The 12,750-nt window shown below is 37.0% G+C and overlaps 1 protein-coding gene across 1 annotated transcript in view; it reads left to right on the forward strand.

Moving 5' to 3' along the window:
* VWA3B (von Willebrand factor A domain containing 3B) overlaps window positions 1-12,750 on the forward strand; it is a 60,438-nt gene that overhangs the window by 21,269 nt on the left and 26,419 nt on the right. The window contains exons 9-13 of the mRNA XM_058018245.1: window positions 3,958-4,074; window positions 5,801-5,997; window positions 6,623-6,777; window positions 8,512-8,650; window positions 10,160-10,291. Of these exons, the coding sequence (XP_057874228.1) occupies window positions 3,958-4,074; window positions 5,801-5,997; window positions 6,623-6,777; window positions 8,512-8,650; window positions 10,160-10,291 (740 nt within the window). The remainder of the gene's footprint in view (window positions 1-3,957; window positions 4,075-5,800; window positions 5,998-6,622; window positions 6,778-8,511; window positions 8,651-10,159; window positions 10,292-12,750) is intronic.

Genomic DNA, 12,750 nt, shown 5'->3' on the forward strand with positions numbered 1-12,750 from the left:
GGTCCTTGGTGGCTGACAGAGAAACAGTAAATTTCCGTGTAGTGGTTTCTGTGTGGTGGAATAGATGAGCTGGCAAGTGTAGAGAAAATGCAAATGGACTGAAATCAGGATTTTACTGATGTGATAAATCCAATTGCTCCTTCTGAGCAATATAAGGCTCTGTCCTTAGATGTGCTTGATTTTTCACATGTGGGGAAATATGATAGGGAATATTTCAGGTTATTGTGTGTAAAAAAGGAAAGCGTAAGAGCATCATTCTCCTGTATGATATTGAAGTCAATGAACTCTGCGCTGTTTATGTACACTGACATGGGAAAGATTGAACTCTCCCTTTGGAGAGCCAGAATAATGACTGAAGAGTGGCTACTTTTCCTAGAAGCTGTAGCAAAGATCATTGCCTCTGCTTTTTTCTTGCATGTGCTTTGTCTAGTTTTAGCAGCCTAACCTTGGCCTGGCAAATCTCTTTGCTAATGTGTAGAGAATGATGCAGATAGTTGTTTTGTGATTCCACATGGGATGCAAAGTTCATTTGCTTTGTCCATTTGCCCAGTGGAAAAGGGGCAGGATTTGACTGCAGTGAGTTTCAGTGCTGTTTGACCTGGCAAGTATGCAGGTAAAAGCTGTGGACTACCCTCTTACACTTCTTTGTGCGTTCATTCATCCCCCTCTAAGTGGAGATTTTAAAAATCAATGCTTAAGGGTATATTGCTGTGTTCTGCTGCCACGTGGAGGCTGAGAAAGGGACTGGCAGTGAAGAAAATCAATTTCCCCACCTTCCCTTGCCAGCACATTTATTTTCAGACAGACCTTATTTCATTATATTTGCATTTACTTGCTTCCATGGTTTAAGTCAGATATTCAGACAATTAAGAAATGCTTTTGTTTTCCATGATTTGCTTTTGTATTGGTATTTGCTTCCTGTTTCGAAGATATTGTAGGTATTTTGGACATTTTGTAGGTTGTTTGGTTGTGGTTTTTTTTTTTTTTTTTTCCAAAGCAGGATTACTTCATTAGCAGTACGGAAATCAGATTGGTTACAATGACTTGTAAAACCGGGTGAGTTTGTTTGTGGGGAGGTACATGTGGAAAAGCTGCTTCTTTTGAGATTGTCTGCCAGTCAAATAACTGGGAAATGGAAATGAGGGCAGTTATGAGTTTCCATGTACACGTGCAAGTCTGGTTGTGGTTTTGCTTAGGTCTAACATCTTGCTTCTCAGTTTGTGGGAGTCAGCAAAATGCTTCTGCCCCTTGCCACAGGCTCTCCCCACAACCTTCCTCATCTTCTTCCTCTTTCCTAGGCCCTCCCTTCTGCAGAGCAGAAACGCCTTTACCTGCGGGCAGGGCACTCCTGGAACATTACCCAGGGTGAGGTTCTCTGCAGGGTCAGGATGGCTTTGGGGAGAACCAAGGGAAACTGACTGCACTTGGCCCAGGCTGGACATGTGCAGCAGGGTGTTCGGGCCAGTCCCCTTGTGTGTGACTGGTGGCCGCACTCTTGCCATTGCAGTGGGGTGGGTTTTGAATGACCTCTGGGGGGGTCCCCAGAGGTCTGACTCTTACACTGCCCCCCAGAGCAGCTGGGAAAGTTCTTCATGGCAGGGGGAGCCAGGAGTGCCCTTTCTCTCCCTGGATAAAGTAATTTTTTAAGGCAAGATGATGCCTGGGACATGGGTACCTGAATGTGTACAAGAGACAGTGGCTTGGAGTGGTTGTGAACTGCACCCTCCAGAGGGGTGACTTTCTTTGGTTGGTGGTCCCCCAAAAATGGCACATCTGAGGTTGAGCAGAGGGAATTTAAACAAAATGAGGTTCATGCTTTCTTGGTCATTTACCAGAGATGTGCTTTGAGGGATGGGCCACAACTGAGAGCCACATCCAGAAGATGCTATGCTTTGCATGTAGATTTTGATTTTGGGGGTTCCATTTTGAAAGACACAGGCCACTCCTTAGCTGCAGGGGAAAGGAGGCTGAGGCAGAGGTGCAGTTGAGCTTCCTGTGTAGAGAGAGAAAGTGCTATGGATATCACTGCTTGCAAGATTCTGTCCCAGTTGAATCCCGGAAAAATGTTGTTGGAAAAAAGGTTTTAAGCAGCTGGAATTTTACAATGTGCAGTTCTTGGTGCCTGCATTTGTCCTGTGTAGCAAGTGACATTGAGCACGCTTGCTTTGGGAAGGCATGCTGTGCTACAAGCTTAAATGAGGAAAAAATATCTTCTCATGTAATACCAATTCAACTCACCTATCTTAATGGGGACAGTAACAATAATCCTGTAAAACTGATGAGTCCATATCATTAACTTAAGAGGAAATGAAGCAACACAATGATATAATTGTTATTGATTTAGAGGTAGTTAAGTTTCTTTAAATATTTCTTTAAATATTTTCAAATTATTTAAAATATTTTAAAATGCTAACATATTCATAAAACTAAATCTGGATGACAGTAATTGACAGCTTGTGGAGGATATCCAGATTTATTTGGAGACAGCACCACTGGAATTGCATTCTTAACAGCCTTAAAGTTAGAACTATGTTCATGTGTGGTGTGAATCCATGTGTTTTCATTTCTGGGGAGAGATTGCTTACAAAATAAAAGTAGAATTCTTTCTGAAATATTTGATGGGAATATTTTTCTTAAATTTAACAGGTAATGATTACAGACTGAGGGGGATTTTTAATTCCCTTTTGTGTTTTATGTTGTGGAATGATCTGCCTTACTGAAGCTTTTTGTGATTTAGGAAATGTTGATCTTTGTTCTAATGGCTGCAACAGATGTTTTGAAATGCAGGAAGGTCCCAGGAGATGGCAGTGTACAATAGCACAATTCAAAATATTTGTTGGAATCTGAAAGCATTTCACAATTAAAATCGAGTTATTATTTGTATAATTTTATTATTTTTAGTACTAGTATTGGTATTATTTTTTTCAGAAAATTTATCAAAGAACTGGCAACCTGCTTTAGTAGATAAATTTTCATATGTTGCTTTCATACAGTGAACCATCACTGAATATTAGCTGAACCACTGGATGGTAAGATATAGTTTGCCTTGTTCAGCATTTTTATGTGCAATTCATTAATAGGTTGTGATCTGCAATAGTTTGTAACTTGTATTTGTGGTTAGGATAGCTGATTATTCAGCTTCTTTTAGATTTTTACTCTAACACTGCACACGATTTCTCTGCAGTGTCCAATATTGCAGTTTAAACTCTGAGAGTAACTTAATTTAACACATTTTTAATAGCAATCCTACTGCTTAGGTATACAAGGTGTCTCAATTTTAGTAATTTATTTTATGAAATAAATAAGTCTTTTATTATTTTCATCAAGAAAGACATATCTGTTGAAATTGAGAAAACCTTGTCTCAATTCCAGTTTTGGATCTTTCTAATTATTTTTGAAAATATATCTAGGTAGTAATTTTTTTTTGGTAACATTTGTTTATGACTGTTGAAGATTGTTGGGAGGAAATTAAATTTATTTTTAGCAAAATTTAATTAGATAGTCATCAGGGAAAGAAGGTTTAAATAAAATTAATTTTGTACTTTAGGATGTGGAAAGAGTCAAAACTGTCTTCTCTTTCAAATGTCAAAACTGGGTTTACTCTTTCGAGCCAAGTTTTGCAATGAAGTCCAGGAGCAACAAGTGAATTTCATTGTGGATTTTCCTTATTATTTTCCAAGAGTGTTAAAATGTATTTGCTTCCTCTGTGGGAACAATCTGTGGCCAACTTTGGAGGTTAGCTCCAATATGCTAAGCACCTCTCATATCCTGGAGCCAGGTTTGAGTCTTTTTTTTGAAGTCTGCCCGGGAACAGCATTTGTCATTGCAACGGGACCTCAAGAAAACAAGGTTATATGGCAAGTTCTGGGTATACTAATGACTTTGTTGTGATTGAGGAGTTACAAAAAGCTGAAATTGTATAAAAATGTGAAGTTCTATTTATTATTTCTCTTGCAGTGGCTGGTGTCTGTGAAGATGTGTTTTTGATCTGGAAAGAGCTGGAGGAAGCCAAGAGTACAGTGAGACAAGTTCAGGAAATCTTATCAGAATCTGACCAACCTGCTTCTCAAGATGGTATAATTTATGTTTCTTTCATAAGAAAAACAGCTACCATTGTATTAATGATCAACATTTTTTTGTGAACAGTTTTGATTGCACATCAGTTTGAGGATGATTTTCTCAAAAATTTCTGTATACAGGGTATAGCACCTATGTGTCTATATAGCACTGTAATAGTTATCTAAACTTAGCATTGCATAAGACTTTCCAGTACAAATCTCTGTTTACTATGGTTTAAGCTTGCCAAAGTTTAGCAGCTCAGGCTGAAACACACCATTTTTAGTTTACCAGTGACTAGGTTTAGAAGTTACCTGGATTTTAGGATATAGAAAGTATTTAGGGTGTTTTTTGTGATGTCTTCCTGTCTGCCTGAACCAGTAAATCTTCATTTTTTTCTACACAATGCTGGTGAAATACCTTATCCCTCTCCTATCACAGTCTTCTTGGGATAGCCTCCAACCTGGTAGCTAGTTCATTCCACATAAAGGGAAGAAGCAGTGGGGTTGCATTTTTGTCAAGGGCAGAGATCTGAAAACTATTCAGAATAAGCACTCTGACAACTCCTGTCTTAAGAAACATAGAGGAACACCTACATTTGTTCATTCAGCCCATAGTTTCTGCCATGGTGTCTGACCTAGCACATGCTCATTTGTTGTTCTGTGCAAACTGATTGGATTGAGCCCTGTTGGAGACAGAAGTGTAGCTGGTTTCTGAAGTTCTGCTCTGGAAGGCTTTAACAAGGGACAGTGAGAAGCTACTCAGTCCTGCAAAAATGGAGATGCTCTATGCAAAGCATGTGGGAGAAAGAAAACAACAGTTTTCTTTTCAAAACTTTGTGAGCACGTTTGTGACAGTTGTTCTAAGGACCACAGGCAATTATAAAACAAAGTTTTCCACAAGAACAGACTCTGATTGTGCACCTGCCCTGATGTTGGCTGATCTCTGTGTGTGTAAGGGCAGTAGATGCCTCCGTAGGTTTATTTACAGGCTCAGGATCTCACTAGTGTGGTCGCTGTAGCTGCATCTAAACTGAGTAGACATTTATACCACCTTGGTCTACCAAAATTAAAGTGTAGTAAAATAAATTCACCCTGCTATGGGACCCACTGCCTTGTGATTTGGTATTGATGTGGTTTATTGGGATAGTGATGAGTCAGTGAAGAATCCTGTATCCTATTATTTTATGTGTGTTATCTGTATGCAATACTGGTGTCCAGAGTTGTGCAGTGTCCTACCTTAAAATAGTCCTTAGAAAATTTGTGAACAATATGACATTGTAGTTTGCCTTTTACTTTAAATAGCCATCTCTAAACAAATTAATGTTATGGTCTTTACTGTATTTTCAATTATATCTTATGTTGTTTCATTTTCTCAAATGAATCTCCTTGAAGTTAGACATCTTATTCAGTATTACTTTCTGGCATTTTGTAATTCAGCTACTAAGAAAATTTGGTTTTTATGTTGATCCTCTCACTATTTATTGTTTTTGCTCCCTGTCTTCTGGTGGTTTTTTTTTTCCAATTACAAAGAAATTTGTTGCAGTGAGTTTTCTGATAAGGAAAAAAACCCACAGCCAAAGTACAGACTATTAAAAATAATAGAAATATCTGTTCGCTCCAATGCTGTCAGAATAAGTAGAACAAGTTTGAAAATTTTGATTCCAGTATCAGTCTGGTTTTGAAAATAGCTTATCCAAAATGAACCCTGTTATATAGGAGATTTTGTTTATTTTCTTTATTAGCAGACAAAGGTGATCATCCATTATCAAAACATATAACTGATGAATATTTGACTTCTGAGAAGTGGTTGCAGACGTATGGCTTGAAAGCTCAGAAGCTCACACTGTATGATGCACTTGCTGATAGTGTTTTTCACCATGTAGATGGGCCTGTTGGCATAAACACTGAACCAGAGGATGAATGTTCACAAACTGATGCTGTGAGTATTGTTCATTTTCCCTCATGTCCTATGAGTTGTTTATTTTTTCTTTTAAAACTTGAAAACTTGGTTGATGGATAAATTGATCATATAGTGTATGGCGTTGTTGTTTTGTATTTTTTTGTTAAAATCAGATTATTAATTATTGAGACAGAATAACAATGTCTCAAAGAGCTCTTTGAGAATGACTGCTTTAAGGACTTCTTGCTGGTTCACATATATTCTGAAAGGAAGAATCAGGACTGGCTTAATCAATGCCTTGGTTTTCTTTGTATTTCTGTGGGCTAGGGCAAAGATTTCATGTTATCTTTAGAGGATATGTTAGTCTCAGATGCTGCAGTGTCCTCTAGTTTGTTAAGAAAATTTGGATTAATTTGTCTTCTATTTGTTTTTCTCAAGCTTTACTATTGACTGTTTGGTAAGCTTCTGGTTTTTGCTAGCTGCAAGAATAAAACCACTTTCTATTGAATCTTTATAGGAGCAAATTCTGTGAAGACCATATCCTATGTTTCTTTCTACTCCTGTTCACGTGCAACAAGCATGTCTTTGAAGTTTGTTCCCCAAATATTAAAGACACTGCAAAATAATATGTTTTCCACATGAAATGTGTTTTTCTTTCCTGTAGGAGACAAAGAGGAAGATAATTCATGCAAGATACTGTGACAAGTTTGTACATACCCTCTGGAAAGATGGATCTGTAGTTCATGTATATGTTACTACAGAGAAGTATAAGCAGTACAAAGAGAAAATGAGGACAGCTCTCAGACAAGTGGAAGGAAGGTTTGTGTTCTTTCACATAAAATCAGTTTGATCACTTTACATGAGTGTTGAAAAGTTTGACATGTACTGTCATAATAAGCTGAAGTGGTTGGTAAACTGACAGCGGCAGTACGAAGCCAGAAGTCTATTTTAAATCAGAATCTTTTATGTTGGGTTTCTTAGTAGCCATAGAAGAAAACTGATTGAGATTTTGAACTTTTGTTCTCCTTCTGAAACACAGGTGTGAAAGTCAGTCTGCACATTTTTTGAATTACTACTAAAAGTGCCAAAAAGTATTTGGGCTATAAGGTGGCAGATAACTTCAAGAATCATCAGTAAAATTTAGTAAACATTCATCTTGTGTACCTAGGATCCCTTGTGACACCAAGAAGCACAGCTTGGCTTGTGCCTGTACTGATGGTGGTTATCTGCCCTTTTGTAGTTTTGTGTTGAAGACAAGTTTGAACAGTCTAGATCAGAGTCAGTAATGCACCTGATCACAAGTTCACTGCTCAAACTAGCTGTGTAATTCAGATTTATTCAGCCATATGGACACTTAGGTTTTGTATGACATCTACAAAATAATAGGTAGTCTAAGGAAAACCTATTGTAGAACAGAAAAAAAAAAATTTGCCCTCTTGTTTGTATATTAGGACAACAAGATGCCTCACTCAAAAAAGAAGGATGTGAACCTTTATATTATTGGTGAATTTTTAATTTTGTTTCTCCTTTCCAGCCAAAAATATAACAATCTGATTATATTTAGCAAGGTCAAACAGAGTTGTGTTATTCCTTCTAGTTTACCTTCATATTACTGTATTTAGGATAACAATTACATACTGTCAAAGGAAAATTTGAGATAAGCAGTTGTGGTGAGCATGAATTTTTGAAATCCAAATCAAGATTGCTGTTTCGAATGTTTCATCTGAAGTTTAAAAAGTCTTGGTAGACCTCGTCAAACACTTTGGGTGAAATAACTAATGACAAAATATATATCAGTAGCTACTGTAGCGGTATCCTTATATTTCCATGTTAGAGCTTTTCTGAAATCTTCTGTGGAGATGTATATTTTTCCCAGGGCCATGATGTTCCATGTGTTAAATGTCTCTGTTTCAGTGTAGATAAGTATTGTATGACTCTCAAGGGAAATCAGATTTGGACTTGCTGCATCCATTTCCCAGGAAATGTTCTTGTGCAGAGCAGTATGTGTGCATGTATTTAACTGGCTGGCACATCCCAGTCCTGTTTAAAATGTAAATCAAACTCTGTATTTAAGGCTCAAGGTCCACAAACCATTGAAGCATCTGTGTTATATTAAGGCTCTTTGAAGTGCTTGAGTTCCTTGGAGAAGAGATTCTCAAGTGGTTTCCTGAGAAGGGAGCCACAGTAATATAGGCTTAAATGATTGACTGAGATGAGTCTGGAAAACAGATACAGGGACCATGGTTATACCACTTGTTCCATGTTGCTTCCATGTTGGATTTCCCAGCCCAAACTACCTGATACCTGACTTTAGAAAGGTGCTGTATTGTTTTCTATTGAAATAAAAAACTAATAAAAACCTAAAAATGTCTTGTGATGTAGGGACAGGGGACTGATTCATCAAGGGCTTCTGACAGTCACTGCTAACAGGTCCTTTGGGAAAGAGAATAAGAAGTATGGCAGTGACAAAAAGATCCTACCTCTCAGATTCTGATACACAGAGCTCCAAAGATGTTACAGAACAGGTTTTGATTTTTTTTTTTCCTCCCCCAGGATTAAGTGGCTTCAACAAGGAAGCAGAGGGCTTTTTGGGAATGTGTTTGAAGATGATATCTGTATTCTTATTGATACATCCCAGTCTATGAAAAACAAGCTGCCACTAGTGAAGGAAAAAATATTTCAGCTAATGCAGGTATGATAAAGGGATGACTCTGAAGGCTGAGGAACATTTTAGAGTAAACTGATCTTTTCTGGATAGTTTTTACTGTACTTTTTCTTTATTTTTAAAAGTTTTTTATAAAACAGCAGCTTTATAAAAATATTTAGATTTTTCTTCATGCGCTCATTTTTTAATTAAGAATTTATATTTTCCCCTCATTTATACAACTATTTGAAAAAAGCAAGAGAAAATATTAAAAATTAAAATTGCTTAAGTCATTCTTTCCCTCAAGCCACATCACTTCTAAAGAAAAGAAAAACAAGCCAACTAAAAAGCAAACAACAACAACAGCAAAAAAAGCCAAATCAAAAACAAGCTATGCAATGAAATGCCTTTTGGCGTTTTCATTTTCACTTTTAAGCAGTGTCATTCAATTCCATTGGCTTGTTGTGATTTGTAATGAGTGTTCTAGATTCACTTTTATGCTTCCACAATAGAGGGTGTAGAATGTTTTTGACTTCCTTGCATTTTACAGCGACTCAGAACTTTGCACAGGGACTGGCAAAGTGCAGGAGTACCTCAAAAGCTGTGAGTACTGGGAGACACACCTAAGAAAGGATTGTCTTGTCTATGGTTAGAGGTCTACAATGATGTCACCTAAGCTTCATTAATATTTCAGAGACATGATTAATTTTAAATTTCTTGAGTCCTAAGAGAAGTAAGTGAGATGAAAATTCAGTCTGGCATTGATAGCAATCATTGGTAGGACTAAAAAATTGAAAGTATGACAGAGAGATTTTTGAGCTAAGTGCTCAAGTCATAGGACATAGAATTTTGTGGTCCTCTAAGTAGATCAGCACTAGAAATATCTTAGATACTGTGCTAGAAGGTTTCACAGGAAGCTGCACACAAATTATGAGGAAAGGGAAGCAAAGACTTCAGGCTCTGAAAGTTTGTACTTGCTTGCACAAATCTTCCCTAACTTATAACTTCTGTCCAAAAATATCTTCAGCAAAGTCTTGATTTTCTCCTGCTGTCCTAGTTCTTCTTGCCGGTGCTCTTTATATGATTCTTGTTCTCCTCCTCTAAATGATATCTTACTTTATTTCTGGTTTCAATTTCCTCTGGTAAGCAGTGGTAATCTCTTTCTTACACCACTGATCATAGCTGGTTTCATCTCTCTCTTTCATGCCCTCCTACACATTTGCTGTTTAAATTGTTTGAGAAATATGAGTATATGGAGACTTACTTTGGGAATTTCAAGCAATCTTAATAGTTGCAAGCAATAAATGTCTCTAGCTTTCTATGTCTCTCTGGACACCATATCTTTTAATTTTATTGCAATAATCATATTAAAATATAAACATATTTTAAACATAATTTAATATAATAATAAAATAGAAACATTTTAATATGTTATAATTTATTGCAATAATATCATTAATTATATAATAATTAAAATAATTGCTATTACTCAGTATTTCAGGATACAAGTATAATTTCTTTTAATAGTAGGTAAAAATCAGATGCTGTCTCCTGCAGGAGCAACTGAGACACAAGAAGAGATTTAACTTTGTGAAATTTAGTGCCCAAGCAGTGGCATGGCAAGAGAAACTTGTTGAAGTTAATGAGGAAAATTTGCAAGATGCTTGGCTTTGGATAAAAGGGCTTGAGGTAATACAGCAGCTAATTATTACAAAGAGTTTTTAATAAAGTGTGTTTGTTTCTTTGTTTGTTCAAAGTTGTGTATATTTCTCCACTTTCTGTATGGCTGGGGTGATTTTGCATAGACTGTCTTTGACTTGAGTAAGCCGACAATATAGATGATGGATAAAATTAAGTAGATCTGAATACAATGTATTTGCCAGGTATAATAATCCTTTAACAATGGACCTGTTTAGGAAATCATATTAATTCAACTTGCAGCCTGCTATGTTTAGTAGCCAAAATGTGAGCATTGGCCAATTTGACTTCCCTAGGTATCCTGTGATCACTCAGACCCTGCTTTTAAATTTGTCATTCTTGCTGCAGGGCTGCTGTCGCAGACATTTTTTCACAGAAATCCTTTCTTTCGGATTTCTGCGTCTTCTGGAGGCCAGAGGCCTCAGAAGACAAGGTAAACAATTACTATCAAATGCTGTGGAATGCAACAGGGACACCTTGATTGGCTCATTTTCTATGTTTATAATTAAGGGCCAATCACAAAGTGCAAGCCAGGGGACTGAGTCCTTGAACACAACTTTGTTATAGATTCTTTCTATCTATTCCTAGCCTGTCCTAGCAGCTCTGCAAACCTCTCTCTATATTCTTTTTAGTATAGTCATAATGTATTATATATAATATCTTAATAAATCAAGCCTTCTGATTCAAGAAACAAGATTCACCGTCTCTCTCTCACCACCAGCGCCCACACAGGCGCGGTAATAGGCTGCTGCATGGATGAGAGGTGTTGCTGGCTAACTTACTGCTCAGAGGTGGTACAGGAGACCAAAGCCAGCAAACTGGAAAAGCATTTCTAGTTTAGGTGCCATAGAAACATGAGAACAAACATACTCAGACCAAACATCTGTCTACCCAGTATTCTCTCTGTGACAGTGGCCAAAATCTGAGTGTTTTTCCCTGAAACAAAGCAGAACTGCTTGTAGTCAGTCACAATGATTTGCCATATTGTAACTATCAGCAGCTTTAGGACCATTAAATGTGGACAGCAATGTTATGAACACAGGACTAAAAATCAGTCATGCAAAGGTATAGATACATCCCACATTATGTTTTCTGGCACAAACCCCCATGTTCATGTAATAAAACTTCTCAGCATTGTGACAGCGCTTCTTCAGCCTTAATACGAGATTCTTGGGATGAGGGAATTGGGTAAGCAACATAATACCTCTGAGACTACAAAGCAAGATCAATAACTTGGTATTCTCAGAAAACACTAACAGACCAACACACAGAGAAAAGGAGGTACTAGTGTGGCCTCCCTGAGCAGCTGAACACTTGTAACTGAGCTCATTTAGCCTTATTTTGCTGTCCTCCTTGAGGCTTGAAAACTTGTCTCTGCTTAAGTCATGTATATTGTACAGCATCATGGAAGTTCAATAATACTTTGAACTACCATGTTTTGATACCATCTTGTATATGCATTAGTGAATGGCCTTTTCCATCATTATTCATAAAAGTATGAATTTTAGATTATAAATTTCATTCTAAGTTGAGATCTAGATATTGAAATGGAATAGGAAATGGCACAAGAACAGGCTACTTTCTTTCAGGGATGACATGTGCTGCTGACCTTTTAACCTCTTTTAAGCCTTGCAATCTGAGATCAAAAAGCTGTCTTTGCAGTGAAGGTGAAATGAACAGAGGGTTCCTCTGGAATATTATTCAGAGGAGATCCTTTGATCCCATTTAATGCTCTTTGGTCCCAAGATTATGAATAAGGAAGCTGAGCTGTTAACCATAACTAACTGCTCCTTAAAAGTCCTTAAAATGTAATGACATCTAAAATTTTAGTGGTAGTACTGTCATATAGTTGAAATATGTCATTGTTGTTTAAACACTGATAAAACTGGTGTTTGTTTCTAACAGTAGCAATTGAGAAACCTAAAATGAACCATAAGGTATGGAGTTATTTTCTTTTAAACCTTTACCATAAGGTACAGGGTTATTTTCTGCACATCATCAGCATCCACCCTATGTTCCTATGATGTAAAAAGCAATGAAGGAAGCTGATTTGTTTTAAATCAGTTTGGCCAATTTAAACATGGTAATGAGCGATATGTCGAAAACTTTATAAATTCTAAAACATCAGGAGTATTAGATAAATTTAACAACTTTGGCTGGTTATTTCTTATGAGTGGGTACTGATAAGAATTGCTTGTGGGTCAGAAGATAAGACAATTAGGTAGATGAGCTATCACATTGCCTGGCCCATACACTCTTATGTAGCCATACAGAGTAACTGTCAGAATGTACCTTCTATTCCATTTCACCTGATTTCCTTTGCCCTTGTGGGAAGGACTGGAAGAAATTTTAACACAGTTTATAGGACTGAAGAAATAATGATATCTCTTAGCATATATTTGCATGTATGGGTCAATGTTAGATATTTATATTTATCTTCTGTAAGGCAT

The sequence above is a fragment of the Melospiza georgiana genome, chromosome 2, assembly GCF_028018845.1.
Source record: "Melospiza georgiana isolate bMelGeo1 chromosome 2, bMelGeo1.pri, whole genome shotgun sequence".
In the NCBI taxonomy this organism is placed as follows: domain Eukaryota; kingdom Metazoa; phylum Chordata; class Aves; order Passeriformes; family Passerellidae; genus Melospiza; species Melospiza georgiana.